At 39.3% G+C, this 15,748-nt stretch overlaps 2 protein-coding genes and 1 pseudogene across 4 annotated transcripts in view; all 3 read right to left on the bottom strand.

Moving 5' to 3' along the window:
- Window positions 1–5,611, bottom strand: part of LOC146711438 (E3 ubiquitin-protein ligase rnf213-alpha-like) — a 45,846-nt gene extending 40,235 nt beyond the window's left edge. Inside the window, exons 1-3 of one of the 2 annotated variants that reach the window (XM_085454286.1) lie at window positions 5,400–5,611; window positions 3,477–3,595; window positions 1,729–1,886 (exon numbers count right to left, since the gene is read on the bottom strand). In XM_085454286.1, the coding sequence (XP_085310412.1) occupies window positions 1,729–1,886; window positions 3,477–3,576 (258 nt within the window). In that variant the 5' untranslated portion in view covers window positions 3,577–3,595; window positions 5,400–5,611. The remainder of the gene's footprint in view (window positions 1–1,728; window positions 1,887–3,476; window positions 3,596–5,399) is intronic. The other variant, XM_085454285.1, reaches the window with a different exon arrangement.
- Window positions 5,612–6,234: 623 nt separating this feature from the next.
- Window positions 6,235–10,396, bottom strand: LOC146711439 (B-cell receptor CD22-like). Its single transcript, XM_085455423.1, has 9 exons — window positions 10,227–10,396; window positions 9,798–10,142; window positions 9,442–9,699; window positions 8,493–8,738; window positions 8,261–8,351; window positions 8,149–8,191; window positions 7,814–7,917; window positions 7,678–7,737; window positions 6,235–6,410 (listed from the first exon to the last, which is right to left on the bottom strand). Exons 1-9 carry the CDS (start codon window positions 10,276–10,278, stop codon window positions 6,377–6,379), a joined length of 1,233 nt encoding a protein of 410 aa, XP_085311549.1. The 5' UTR covers window positions 10,279–10,396; the 3' UTR covers window positions 6,235–6,376.
- Window positions 10,397–11,403: 1,007 nt separating this feature from the next.
- LOC146711440 (basigin-like) lies at window positions 11,404–14,900 on the bottom strand (annotated as a pseudogene). Its single transcript, XR_014920291.1, has 8 exons — window positions 14,329–14,900; window positions 13,985–14,242; window positions 12,896–13,151; window positions 12,693–12,780; window positions 12,568–12,622; window positions 12,319–12,449; window positions 12,183–12,236; window positions 11,404–12,042 (listed from the first exon to the last, which is right to left on the bottom strand). The product of XR_014920291.1 is annotated as a basigin-like (transcript).
- Window positions 14,901–15,748: the final 848 nt, after the last annotated feature.

Genomic DNA, 15,748 nt, shown 5'->3' on the forward strand with positions numbered 1-15,748 from the left:
CCTATGAAAGTAATGCATTGAGTTGGCGTCAATGTGCTCTTTTCCACGTTTATCTGGAAACCCAAACTCTCCAGATGGTGTATGAGAGCATTTGTGTGACAAGTCGCTCCCTGGCGGGTTGGGGCTGCCACCAGCCAGTCGTCGATGTATGTGGCCACCCGAATGCCCTTTTCCCTGAGCGGGGCCATTGCTGCCTCGGTGCATTTCACAAACACCCTTGGGCTCAGTGAGAGAAAAAAGGCAGGACTACAAACTCGTATGCTATCCCCTGGAAAGCAAATCTCAGATACTTTCGGTGTGGGGGATATATAGGGATGTGGAAATAAGCATCCCTCAGGTCGATTGATGTGAACCAGTCGCCCGCTCGTACAAACCGTAGCAGCGAGGCGTGCGTCAACATCCTGAACTTGTATGTCCTTAAATGCCGGTTCAGGGCACGGAGATCCAGAATGGCTCTCATCCCCCTCCCCCCTTTCTTTGGCACAAGGAAATACGTTGAATAAAATCCGCTGTGCATTTCCTTCGGAGGGACAACTCTTACAGCTCCTTTGTCTCTCAAGGTGGAAATTTCCTCCAGGAGAAAACTGGCAGACTCGCCCAGAGCACGAGAGTAAACGATTTCTTCGAAATGTGGTGGAGCGACATTGAATTGCAGCCTGTAGCCCTTTTCCAATGTCCTCAGCACCCATGCTGACTGAGTGCAGGTGGCCCAGCTCTTCATGTGGAGAGACAGAGGGCTCACTGGCCACTCCACCGAAGATGGCGTTTTGGCGCCCCCTTGTGGTTGCAGCGCGAAACATACGCCATTTCGGTGTCCTCTCACCTCTGTCACAGGCGAGCGAGGTGAGAGGCGAGGCGAGAAATCTTCTTGCCGCAAGGACAGAGTTTTGTAACTTTGTTGGCCATCGTAGCCATGGTTAGCTAGAGGGTTGCGCACGTTAGCGAGACTGACACTGAGTGCGGAGAATATTGCTATTCCTCGCTAACGTGGGGTGAAAAGTGTTGCTACTTTTCTACAGGTATTGCTACCTAATGTGTAAAACCGCTAGCGTCGAAGGGTATTGCTAGAGGAAGCTAGAGGTACCTTTATTAGCAAAGTGTTGCTACTTCGCGTTCGGAAAATATTGCTACTTCCCTGGGTGAAAGTATTGCTACTTGGCACCAGCACTAGCTACAGAACAGTATTGCTACTGCTTGTATGCTAGTGGACAACTGAAAAGCTGGGAACAAAGCGCACGGCGACCGAGTTGTTCACTCGAATCTGTGAACAGTTTAGCTTTAGCACCCAATAGCACAGTTGTCTACAGGCTTCTGTGAGAAGCGAGGAAGAGGTTTTTGAATGACATCTGACGCTATGTCAGCCTATTATATAGGGAGGCACTGGCCCCTCCTGACATGGGCGTCACCTAGCCAGCCTGTAAGGGCTGGCGTAATGTTATTTGAGCTTCTGATGAGGTCACGCAGGAAGCGTTCCCATAGTGAGACACGAAACGAATGCTATGAAAGAGAACCAAATTAACAGCTCAATCAATAAAAATATAATTTTTCATTATATACCAGTGGATTAATTATTATAGAAAAAAATTAATTTGGCATAAACCTTACACTGTGTTGAGGCATAAACTCACTGTACACCAAAAGTAAGCAAAGCCATTCACCTACTGTACAAAATATGTTGTTTCCCCAGATTAAAAACCAACAGGCCTGGCAAGATTGTGACACGCTCACCTTTTTCTTTGGGTTGTTGTTGATGACCTCGTCATTTGGCCGTTTGGGGGATTTACTGGATTCTTTGCTGTCCACCAGTGGGGTGTTTTTCTGTGAATCTAGCTTCTCAATTGGACCTTCCCCATCTGCTACCAAAGACTTTGGTTGATCTCCTGCATCTATGTTAACGATGAGGGGTTAATAAAAATACATAAATAACTTAATTAAATAAAAATAACAAATTATAAGTTAGAAAAAATAAGTAAAATAAGCTAATTTCTAAAGACGTGTGAAAACCACTGTGGTAGTACAGAGCATTTAGTCCTGCTTTTCATTCTGGCACATCACCTTGCCAGTCAAAGATTTAGTCAAGTATGAACTCTGACAGGGTCAACATGCATGTTCAATAAGTAGTTAAAATGACAGAACATTTAGATTTCAGTCCGTAAATTAATAGGGACATACATTAAACCACAAAAGGTGGCATTTGTATGTTTTCACTTTGACCCACGTAGGCAAATTTTCTTTTAACTATAAAGAAAACACCTGAGCTTGTTCAGTAAGTCACAAGGCACAAATTTGTATTTTCTGACCCTTACAAAGTAGGCCAACACGCTGTCACGATAGGTAAGCACAGAATAAAATAAACACGTAGTTTGAAAACAGTTGAAATATGTACAATCTTAATGGAAAGTCTGGTTAAACAAAAAAAATCTTTGAACTGTTTTCTAAAAGAGTCCACAGAGTCAGCTAAATGCAGTCGTAGTGGGACACGAAAGACACCTGAAAGCATCTAGTGTTCAATCTTGTATGAAGAACAACTAGCAAATTCTGAGCCTGTGATCGAAGACAGCAAGCAGCAGTGTGTTTGGTAAGAAGCTGGGATTAATAGTCTGGAGCCTTTCTGTTAAGTGCTCTGTAGGTGAGTACAAGAACTTTAAAATGAATCAAAGTCTACTGAGAGCCAGTGTAAAGAGTAAGAATAATATGAGCTCACTTGTTAGAATCCATTACTAGTCTGGCCGCTGCATTTTTGTTTACCTCAGAGACAAAACAGGTTTATCCCTGCCAGGAAACAGGGCATTACAGTAACACGTAATGACACAAGAGCACGGATCATTTTCTCCAGTTCAGCCAAGAAGGCCTTATGTCACAATTTAGAAGTGTGGGGTTTTTTTGAGTTAAAAAAAATTAAGAAACAGGAATGAGACACAGATTTTACATGCAAAGAATCTAAATTTTCCAAATACTGGATGCTGGATTGATTTTTAGGATATAATAATGGCCTTTAGTCTTAGTTTTCCTCGACTCAAGGCTTAGTACGAACTGATAACACAGATGTATCTACAATCTCTTTTTTTCCCCCCACATTATGCAAGCCGTACCTAATTTTGCTTTGACATGTGCAACATGACTAATGTAAATCCTCATGTCAGGAAAAAATGTGCAATATAAGTTATGCGCAGATGAACAGCCCTTATCATCACATAATTTTACATGATTAAATTCCTTGTATACAGGTTTTTAATCTATATTTATAGAAAAGTGTAATTTCATTATGTCTGCAGAGCTGCATGTTCAAACTATAATTTTATTTGTTGACAGGCCGTGAAAAAAGCATCCACACTGTTAATCAAATACAGAGCCGTTTAAATAATATAGTACATTATGCCAAATTAACAGGAACAACAAAGTTGTCACTTGGACTTCTTCAAATATTATAAACAACTATATAAAATGAAACCACATTTCTGACCTCATCTACTTACCTTGTGCATTTGTAGGTTTAACAGACAGCTCTAGGCCACAGTTACTGCAGAATTTGGCTGTTTTCTCTACAATGTTATGGCCACAGCGTGAGCACTTCATCTTCAGACTTCAGTGATCACTGCAAAGAAAGAAACTATTTTCACTTCAAGACCATCTCAAAATTTTCTTTCACTTTCTATTTTGGCAGCCGATGTCACATGAAACTGTGTTCAGCTACACAACAACACACCAGTCACAATGTCTTTATCTCCTCTGAACTTTGATCAGTCATACCCAAGAAGCTGGCCTGTGAGAGACTGAATTGGAAGTCATTTTACAAGAGAGTCAGTGAGTCAACTGAACGCCCACATTCATGGCCCGCGAACAAGTATCCAATAAAAAACTGACATTAACCAAAGAGAGGGAAAAAAACCTGGGAACCCTCACAGCACACTTTAATAGCACGCCCTTAAAAGAAAAATTCAGTTAACACTGACCAAAAGTAGTTCTAATGAGGAAATAAGTAATTCTTTATATGCCATAAATAGTTCAAACATGATATAGGACATTTCACAAAGAGTAGAAGTGGAGAAGGTGGTTTTCCTCCTTCCTTTTCCTCATACTTTCAATAAATACTTCACATTACTTATTAGCTGGCAATGTAAAGGCGATATTACGTGAATGACTGAATAACTCAAAATAACATAAATTCGTGAACCACCCAAGTTAATATTATGCCATTATTCTTTGATTTCGATTGATTTTTAATGTCATGAATAAAGAGTCAAAATTGGGTAATCCTTATATCTGCTGGGATCAAGTCATTCAATCCAGCGATGGATACTTCGCTTTCATTTCTGCATAATTCATCTGGCAATCGCTCTCCCTCTTTGTCAAACGCATGGTCTTCATTGGACTTCTGGTTACACTTTAATGCAACAATTGCTTTGGGCGTTTTCAATCCACTGAGAAAGGCTATTAAGGTTTAAGACATCTGACCCAAATACAAATAAATACACTGTGAAATATAACTGGTTCAACCCAGTTTGGTTTTAGAGCCCAACCAATAATGCCTTTTTGTGAGACTGATGTCAATAATTAGTAAGTTTGCAGGAATATAATCAATTTAGTATAAGCAAGGAAAGAAAATGAACAATCAGCATCAAGGTCGGTTAGGTCTTTTGCGATTTGATTTAGACTTCAAACGATTTCTTTATTTCTTAATAAAATGTAACAAATACAGTAAACACCATCGCGTGTGTTTAAACCGTATCTCTATATTGCTGAAAATACTGCAAATAACAAGTGACTATTCCATTCTAGGAGATGAGCTTTCATACTTTCACAGATAAAGGCGGGACGACCTTTTTCAAGAACTTAAGGAGTGACTCTTCTTGAAGCGAAAAGATCTTTGGCTTAGAAGTTCGGCCATTCACATGTTCCCTGCGTAAAGAAACGCACACGTTTTACGTCACTTCTTGCGTGCCAGTGCGTTTGACAACAACAAAACAGAGAGAAAGCGAACTAAATGGCCACGAAGTCACTGACAAAATAAAACCTGCAGAATCACGACAAGCTTAGCAGCAGCAGGGAAGGCTCTTAGTCACACTACAGAGAGCACTATTGCTAAAATTAAGTAGCGACTCTGCTAACTAGCTTCCCCGAAGCAGCCAGCCTAATGAGCTGCGCAGCTAACATTAGCTTGGGCAGTTAGCTCTGATTCACTCTCAATAATAAACGGAGATACTATTAGAAAGAACGAACGTCAACCAAACTTCATTACCCCGTAACCCAGCTGGAGCCAGACAGACCTGGCCCAAGGCAGCGCAGTCTGATAGCTAATTCTGTTATTAGGATGAGTTTATTCCTACTGTGTCACAACGGAAATTCTGACATTGTGACAGTCACCCAATGCTCATAACAATAAATAAATAACAGCCGACCTGAGCCGCCTTCCTACCTTCTCTTCTGTGCTGCAAAAAGGAGAAAGCCTGCAAATCATCTCTGCTGGTCCCACTACGCAGCCGTCAAAGACACGTCCAAGACCTGCTGTCCCCTCGTTTCCGTATCTACTAAAGTTTCGTTTTGTCAGAAATGGGCGTGAGCTAAGTTTACTTCTATAATCACTAATAAAATCGGGGTTTCTTTTGCCTCTGACTAAGCTGGTTTTCATTCATAGGTAATGAAAGCACAAGTTGAACTAGAGACAAACGACCTCTTCTAGGGGTACTTGAGTGCATGGATGCATGTGCTGTAAAGTGATTTAAACTCACCTTATTTTTTTCTTAGCATAAATGAAGTTTATGAAAAAGTATCTTATGGCACAACCTGTGGATGCAACATATTAAACATCTTAATTAAAAATATATATATATTTTTTTTTTTCACAGATTGTGATTAAAAAATAAAGTTCATTTGTTTGCTACAGTTTATATTTCAGCATCTGAAATGTACAAAAACCGATTATATTACACAATAATTGTACAGGAAAAACAGCTAAAATGGGGTTGGTCACATGCGGTCAGTTGCCATGTGATGGTGTTTGTTTGTCATTACATTGTACTTTCCTATTGCCTTTAGGCAAGGACAAACTGCTCAATAGACATGCTCTGTGTGACCAGCAGGAGGAAATAAGCATGCTGCAGTTACAAACTCCTGGAAATGTGCCCATAATGTGTAAAAGTTTGAGACTGTTAAGAAAAGGAGAGCGGGGGGGAAAGGCTGGCTTTAAATCTTTTAGGAAACTTCATAAAAAACATTCCAAACTGAATGGAATTCTGCAATCTGTCACATTTGACAGATTTATTTATTTGTTTAACAGCAAAACACTCATGAAAGTAGCACTGGAGCAGCAGATCCTTTCATGCATCAGAATAAGTGGCCCTCAACACAGCAGGTTTGTTCCGCTGACATTTGAAGTCTACATGCAGGCTCCTGCAGGCACTGGGTGATGGCTGAAAACAAATATTTAAAGTCATAAAAAACAGCTGTTTAGTTTGTAACATTTATAAGCTGATAAGAAAGGAATATGCAGTGAAAAATGAAACCGATCCACACCATCATGTTACAGTAAATTCTCAGTAAAGGCCAACATGCTCAAACTGCATATGTTTATTGTTACACTGAGTGTCCTGTGTTGCCTGTGGAATGACCTTTAGTCCTGTTATGAGCTGTGCCTCTCCATAGCTCTCACAGGACACCCACTCACCTACTGAAGAGAGATTTATTTTGAATGTCTTTGAGTCATATTAGTCAAAAATCTGAACCCAAGCTCATGCTATGCTCTTACATTTTCAACAGAGGGCAGAATAACCCAATTATGTGTAGTAGTATTTCACACTGTACTGTGGCTGCTCATCAGGGTTAAAAAAAAAAAAAAAAAAAAAGTATCTCGAGTTGTTAGGTGTTAGTTGTTAGCTCTAAGTTTTTCCACAACTCCCCTATAGTGGGTCTTAAATGATGTAAAATGAGTGCTGAACACTCCTTTGTGGACCAATGTGCAAGCAAAATGTTAGGTTAAAGTCACTCAGATCAAACCAGCTCACTGGATCTTTGCCATCACCACCTTTAGATGTTGTAGGTGTTCCTCCCACGAGTCACTGTAAATCACCACATCAGGTAGGCTTAACGATTATATCCATTAACCTTTAAAAAGTTAAGGGTGCCCCATGGAGACCAAAGGGTAAAACACTGCAATGAAATAAACCTATTCCTGGAATCGGAAAGGCTGTGTATTCTAAATGCACTTGCCAGTAATATTTACACAAATCTAAGGTTGTGATGTATCTGGCCTTTCCTAGTCTTTCCAGCAGCTCATCAATGAAAGGCAAGGGATAAGGATCGAAACAGGAAATGCTGTTTAGCTTTCTCGAGTCTGGACAAAATTGAAGTTGAGTTCAAGTATCTGACTTAAACACCCAAAATTGATGTTTCAGCCAAATAGCTGCACTTTGGTACATCGCTTTCATTTTGGGCAGGTCCATTACCGCGATAAGTAGAAACCACTAAACAGACAGCAGTACAAAAGCTTGTGTTCAGGGTGGGGGTTTCCACTGACTCAGACACAGCATACAAGAAGGATGGCAGCAGAGTCATTTTTGCCATTGTTCACTTTGTTTGTTTGTTTGATTGATTGATTGATTGATGTTGTCCAATTTGTGCCCTACACTATTGTCTGGAGCTGAACTGTGATTTATGAAATTTGTTCTTGTTGAACTTTACCTGTACAGTGTGCTGTAAATGGTACAATCATCATCATTAGTTGAGTCCATCTTTTGCTCCCTGCTGATGACATAGTGGATCAGTGAAAAATGCAGCACAAGTTGAATAATATGTTGAAGCTGCAGGGATAGCTCACACGCATGCTTTTGTTTTGCTTTTAAAAACGATCGTTGAGTGCATGACTTGTTCCTCTTGTGACTGGCTCATGTCAACCACGGGATAGTTGCAGTAGTCCGTATTCTAGATACAATAATTAATAAGACATCAAAGAACACATATATAAGTTTCCTGCTTGGTGAATTGTACTCAGTCAGACAACACAAAATAACTTGCGAATAACTTGGGTAAACTATAAATGGGTTTCTTCAATAAACTAACTTATTAGGCAACCTCATAATGAGCTAACCTCTGCATTAAGAAAAAAAACAACACAACCAGTAAGCTTAATTGTAGCGCCATCTGCATGTTTACCTCATTTTCATTTTCTTGTGACTCTGTCCTTTTTGTGCACTGTCTGAAAGAAGAGATTTCCATCACTTTATTGTTGCATGTGTGAGCTGTAACAAATATAAATACACTTTACCTTCTGATGGCAACAACAGTGACCACAATGAGGAGTGCAGCAATAGAAGTACAGATAGCAATCTGATCTCTGGTGCCTGTCCACCAGTACACTGAGGAAACATGGATGTTGCACGTTAAAGTAAAAAAGACTGAACAAGTACGGTTTGTTTGGAAGGGTTTCCAAGGGCAGACTCTTCTTTGCAAAGCTGCGTCTGCACAAGCCACAGTGTTTGGAACATAAATCTATTTACCTTTGCCCCTTAACAGCACTGTAGAGGAGTTGTGACTCCCGTATTTGTTTGTAGCCATGCAGAAATAGTTGTGATCATCCTGAAAATCCTTCTTCAAATGTAGTTCACGTTGGTGTCCTGCTGCTGAAATGTGATCATTATATATTTTAAACCAGGTATAGTTCTCCACTGCTGGATTTGCATGGCTGTGGCAGATCAGGGTCTCTGTTGATGGTGTGACAGAAACTGATGTGTTCCTGGGGCCATCTAAAATAAAGTCATTAGTGAAATCATCTTACATAAATCAGATTCATTATTTTGGTATCTAAATTGTGAGGAAATATTTAATGTGTTGCAGTAAAGAACAATGTTTCCATGCTTAACTCTTACATACTGCTCATATGTCTTCAGAGTATTTGAATGCACAAACAGCCACTTGGCATTAGTAAATGAATCATTCATTCTTAATTTAAGTTTTAGAGAGTAAGGACTGTGTATCTGTTAGATTTTGCAACATTTAGTCAATGATTTAAAATGCTTTTAACTACAATTCATGCTTTAACCTTACATTTATAAAGCATTTTATTCTGTAAATTTCAAAGATTTTATCTGCCGCACATCTATGACCCTCTGAATTATCTTATTATGCACATCCTATTTGATCACTCCTATGCTGTTTTGCTATTTCACTGTTTAACGAGTCCATTACAATTCAAAAGCCAGCAGGCACCTATCTCTGGGAACCTGGGCAAATGTGATGTGAACAGTAACAGTTCTCATAACACTGTCATGGCTGAACTGTAGAAAAACTTTCAACTTTGTAATAGTTTGGGTCATTTTTGCAAAAGTCATCCAATTTCAAGCTGAAAGAATCACATCTCTGGTATTGTTGCTCAGGTCAAATGTCAAAATGGGTCAAATTTGGCCTAAGCAGTATGTAAGGTTTAAAACATCGCTATACAATACTCACGTTCAACATCAACATGTAGGACTCCTGAAGTTGTTCCTGTGCCTGTTTTTAGAGAACAAGTGTAGTTTCCAGAGTTTGTGAAGGAAACATTTCTTAATTGCAGCACTCGTCCATCCTGCAGGTATTCTCCATTCTTAAACCAGGTGAAGACAGATGAGAAGTTGCCAACATCACATCTGTCTGTGCAAGTAAGATTCACAGAGTCGCCTTCCTGGATTGATTCGTGTCTTTTGAGTTTCGTCATGGAAATGTTAAAATCTATGAGAGAAATGAATAACTTATGTTTCGACCTTGTCAGATTAAACAGCAAAGGGGAGTCGAAATTCTTTAAAAAGAAAACCAAAATTAAATCTTACCAACGATTTTTAGTGTTGACCCACTTTTTCCAGTCCATTGGCCATTTGTGGAGTTGGTTATAAATCTAAAGGCATATTTTCCTTCATCACTGTGCTCCACTTGGTGTATTTGCAGTGAACAGTTATTCCGTTTGTTACCAACATACTGAAATCGCGAAGAGCTATTATTTGAGCCACTGTGATAAATGAACGGACCTGGAAAAATATTTTTGTGTCCCCACATGACTTCCTGTACTATGTGTTTGTCAGGATAGGAAAATGAACAAAGAATGACAACAGATGATCCTTTCACTACACACATATGAGGCTGTTGATACTCTACCTTCCACTTACTGCAGAGAACACCTGGAACAGAAGCATTAATCTTAATTTTCTATTGCTTAAACATTTCGAAATTCCTTTAAAATAAGAAATAAATGTCGCACTTACCTCCAAAGAACAGTGTTAGTGTCAATTTTAGGGTGATGTGTTCAGTGCACATGTTGGAGCTTTTTTAAGTTACACAAGCATAAAGTTTAGAATCACTTAAAGTTATCACGAACGGACAGAGAAAAAGTGACTTTGTCCTTTATCTTCTTTCTCTGCTATGTGCTACTTTCTACATGGTAGGTGCCATCTGGTCATGCAAACCACAGATGCAGTCAACATCTAAGGTTTAGAAGAGAGCATATGAAACCATGTAGCAGCATCAGAGGCGCTGTGGTATGTTTGTTTTTTTTTTCTTTGCTCTTCTTTTCTAACCAAATGTTGCTGGAACATAACGATTCATTCTCTTGAATCTCATGCATGTCACCAGACGTTTTACTGCCCACCACTGATTAACAGCTAACACTCATATCACACAACAATGAACAGATTTCACAGCAAATTTATAATATGAACCCCTCTGTGGGAAAAATGGGAAACGACTCACGTGCACAGCCATTATTGCTAGGTTTGATGTTGATGCATGCAATGTGCCATTACAGTGTTTTATTCACATTATCTTATAATGCATGAAGGCAAGCAGTGGCATGGTGCACAGATCCGTGTTTTAAATCCGCACTGAGGCTTTTCTGTGTGGAGTTTCTATGTTCTCTCTGTGTCTGTGTAGGTCTTTCTGACTTCCTACCACAATCCATAGGCCACATGGGTCACATTAGGTTCTGACCCTGCCTCCTACCCTGGGTAAGGAGGTCAGTCCACTGATAGATGAACGCACTGACTGATCATGTCCACAGTGACAAATCGATCTGAACTGCAGAGAACTTCTATAATTGAGGTGAGTGGCTGAGTTCTTGAAGTTTAAGAACTTCTGAGAATTTGTCACTGTTGTCTCTTTAAGTCGAATCATAGACAAGAACAATTTGTAGTTCTTTTAAAAAAGCATTCACACACTGCTCTTTACTTTTCTTTCCTACTTCATTTGTCTGTTTTCTTTTTCTTTGCATTATACATCACATACTAATGGAATATTGACAGTATAGTACTGCCTCTGATTACTATTATCCACTGGATCATCTCCTTCTCTTACTTTCTAAATTCCCCCTGTGACCTGCTACCTCAGATCTAAAATTGTGTTGTTTGAGTAATTGAAGACCCAATCGCAGGAGACATAATGTTCAACAGAAAGTGAGCTTTAATGGAGGAAATAAATCCAATACAAACTCCAAATAGCAAAATCCAAAAGGCACAAAGGAGACTAGAACAGTACAGCGTACCAGCAGGAACGTAACTGAACAAGACCGACACAACACAGCAAAGGAATATACATACACACCAAGGGCTGATTAGGGATTACACAACAGGAAATCAGGTGAGGACAGATAGGAAGCAGTAAAACCAGTAAAACAGAAAAGAGAACAAACAAGACAAACACCGAAGTTAATGCTAACACAAGAGAATGCCGAGCATTAACAATAGTGAAAAATGGGGGGAATGCATGAATAAAATACAGTACTCACAACATACTAAAATAATAAATAATATAGAATGACAAAGAATTCAACCTGGAGCTGGAATCAAGCAGAAGATCTCGAACCCCAACATCAAATCTTGGGACATGAATGGGCAGTATGGGAGAGTGGGCAGGTCACTGTTCCTCTCCTCACAAGTTCACCCAGTGTGAAGTCACTAGAACTTTGACCCCTTTAACAAACAGGCTCCCTCTTCAGTATATGGAGGCTGCTTTCTTTTAGGCGAGGCATATATTGGGCCAGCTGCCTCCTGTCGGTTCTGTGGGTGGTTCAAAGCTGCACAAACTGGTCTAAGTAATGATACAGAAATGACAGCATGTAACAGAATGAAGTGTCCATAGCTCCTGACAGATACACAATTTCCCATATTATCGTTATTATTACTATCATTATTATTAGTAGTAGTAGTGGTATACTGTCTGAGTCTTACCTGCAAACTGTGCTGTAAATGACATCTTCACTTTGGGTGTTCTTCTGCTGCTCCCTGCACGTAATACATTCTATCAGCATGTTCCTCCAGTACAATAAATAATATATTTTTATCTTATATTGTTGAAATATCTCACGCGTTTAGCTTTCTTTTGTTGTGGAAGTAAACAGCCGCGTAGACGATTTCAGTGGTTTCTCCTTCACTCTGATCCTGATGTTGTGGTTGGTTATCATCACACATTGAGAGCCTGCTGACACGACCTGTGTTCTAGATAAAGTCACAAAGAAGCAACGCACAATTAACAACAATCTTCATTTTTTTCTACTGAACTCTAAATTTGAACTTCTGTTATTAATTAATGATTGTCCAGCAGTAATAGTAGCACCTGCGATTCTTTCTCACCACTTTCCACCGGTGACCTCATTTGCTTTTTGTTAAGTCTGAAAGATAAACAGAATTTAGGCGATGTGTTACAAAATTAGTGACATTTCAAAATTAGGTAACACTCACCTTCTAACAGCAATAAAAGTGGTCACAATCAGAACTACAGCAACTGTTACAATGACAAGTACGTATCCCCAAAACATTGGCCAGTTTTCTGTGAAACAAATTCATTGTTTTAATTCAGTAATGCCAGAGCCAAGCAAACTTTTAATGGTTATTGATACGAGTCAGAAAGCATCCAATAGCACCAGCCACTCAAACCTACTTACTTTTAATGTTTAAAGTGACAACAGAAGAGTTTTGACTTCCGTGTTTGTTGGTGACACTGCATAAATACTGGTCACTGTCCCTAGGGTGGAACACTGGCTGATGTCCAACATTTACAGAATCACCTGCAGCTATTCTGAACCACGTATAATTCTCCACGGGGGGGGTTTGCATGACTGCTGCAAATCAGGGTAAAGTCGCTGCCAGGGTCTGCCCCCAAAGGTGGTTGGACAAGCACTGTGGTGTTCCTAGGGCCATCTGAAAATTAATTTTATTATTTGGGCGTTATCGTTGTCAGTTATCATTGTGAAAATTTAGAAATATGCAAAGGACCACATAAGAAGCAACCTTCCCAATTTTTCAAGCACTAGGAGTACACTAACCTCCAGATCCTTAATTTAAAGCTGAATATCTGGACTTTGATCACATCTTGCCTGTTTAATTTAAAACCCACTGTGCTGGTGTGCAGTGACAAAGTCACAAAAACTGTGTAATTATCCAGAAATTATCCTTGGACGTAATTGCACATTACTCAACTCCCTATGAGTCAGCAGTAGGTGACTAGAACTGATGGCAGCATATAAAGCCCACGGCTCTCACGCTAGAGACCGGGGTTCACATCCAGCTTAGATCTGTTATGTGTAGGTAACAATAGCAGTTTAGCTTATAATAAGAAAAGACTGAAGTTTTAATTAAGACTAAATAAATATTGCATGAGAATATTTGCATCAGAATTAATGTATTTTAGTGTGCACATTAAAGCTAGTTTGCGTATGTGTTATTTTTAAAATAAGTCCCAGAAGCTTGAGCAGAAATATCATACCAGTTAGACAGTCATTAAAAGCCCCCGTGCATTTCTGTGATGTAATACCTCAATGACTATATAACAGTATAAATAGTGTAATTCACTGATCTACTTCTCACTAATAATTCTTAGACATTTCCCATTATCAGGTTACTCAATGCTATAAACAGTTCAGAGATTTAAGATGCTAAAAGGCAGAATGTAGGAGATCATTACTCATTACTATTTCAGCATCATTAATTATTTCTTTTTACCTTAAAGTACTGATCTTGTGTCTTGTACTCACATTCAACATCTATACCCAGGACGCTTGAAGTTGATCCTAAGTGTGTTTTTAGAGAACAAGTGTAGTTTCCAGAGCTTGTGGGGGACACGTTTGTTAAATAAAGAGCTGCTCCTTCGTGTAATGGCTCTCCATTCTTAAACCAGGTGTACGCAGATGAAATCTTACCACCATCACAACTGTTCATGCAGGTGAGATTTACAGAGTCGCCTTCCCTTATTGCTTCCTTTACAGAAGGTTTTGACATAAAAATAGTCAAATCTGAAAAAGCAAAGCGACACTTTAATCTTAACTGTTAAAAGCTTTTATTTATTTAAAGAACAACAACAGCAGCAACAAAAACTTACCAACAACCTTCAGTACTGGGGCATTTTCTTCATGAGGTCTATTAGACATGGTGTTAAATCTGGCAAAGTATCTCCCTACATCACTACACTACACCTGGTGTATTTTCAAAGAACAATTGTGATATGTGTTTCCGATGTACTGGAATCTTGTGAAAAGAGTTCGTAAACTGCTAGAAATTAAGCGAGCCTTTAAAGTAGCAGGCTGTAGGTGACCCCACAGGACCCTCACTGTTTGGTTGTCAGGATTTTGAAATGAACAAAGAAAAATGACTGAGGAGCCTTTGACTGCACAAATAAGACGCTGCTGATGCTTCACTTTCCACATATTGCAGAGAACACCTAAAAAAGACAGATTCACTCGATAGCTGTAATCGTTTAGCATTCTTGTAAAACATTAAAGAAGATACAAGTGCTGCATTTACCTGTCAGAAACAGCAACATTAACATCCATGTCAGGTGTCTGTGTTCTTCATACATACTTGAAACTCCTTTCTGATGTTAAAATGCTCACAAGAAGAGACATTTGCAAGTTTGCATTTGATCTTTTGTTCTCAAAATGAACATCTCTTTTTTTTCTTCTTTACTGATTTTGTACTTTAGATACTGTACACACTGCTTCCTGTAAAGAAAAAAAAAGACTTAAAATCAGGTCATCTAAGCCGCAGTTTCAAGAAACACGATATCTCTTGCTGTTTAACTGAGAGCAGTACCGAGAAACCCCATCCCCTGTGCATGTGCGTGACAGTCTGATGCTGCTTTGTTGTGGTGAAAGCAGAGTTAGAGCAGAGGTAGCAATCGGGAGCTGCGTTTTTTAATCATTTTTTGTTTAACAATGTGCACATTGTGTCGTTGTCCATAAGACACTGTTTTGGTTTATGTGTTTCATTTATTTGCCTTTTTGGATTGAGTGATTATGAAAAATAAAGTGTGGAGGTGAAGGGGTGGTGTAAGACTAAAATCTTACAGTTGCATTAGCTGTGAACTGAGAGGCTGACATGATTAGATAACCAGCTTTTTCTGCATTTCAGGATCATAGGAACTTCATAAGAGCTTTACTAGAATTACTCAGGCTGTCTACTGTGTTTCCTCTCTTCAGATGCTCTGCCAGGCCTTTGCTGCAGTTGCATTCACTTGTTGCTCCTTTGTGAGTCTTTCTGCCTTCTGTTCTGTCTTCAGTAAATGAATAACATGCTTGTGATCAGGTTATTGACTCAGCCACTTAAGAGCAATCTATTTGTCTTCAGATATTTTTGGGTTGTTTTGCAGCTGCGTTGTGGATCTTTACCATCTGTAGCCTAGCATAAAGCCACTTTTGCATTTATCTTCTTTCAAATGATCATTACACACATTTTTAATGTTTTATCTTTAATATTGCAGTAATAAAAACACGTTGTTTCAGACATTAGCACAGGGGGATAAT

The sequence above is a fragment of the Copadichromis virginalis genome, linkage group LG4, assembly GCF_057382275.1.
Source record: "Copadichromis virginalis isolate Kocher_CV1m ecotype Utaka linkage group LG4, C_Virginalis_male_GT1.1, whole genome shotgun sequence".
In the NCBI taxonomy this organism is placed as follows: Eukaryota; Metazoa; Chordata; class Actinopteri; order Cichliformes; family Cichlidae; genus Copadichromis; species Copadichromis virginalis.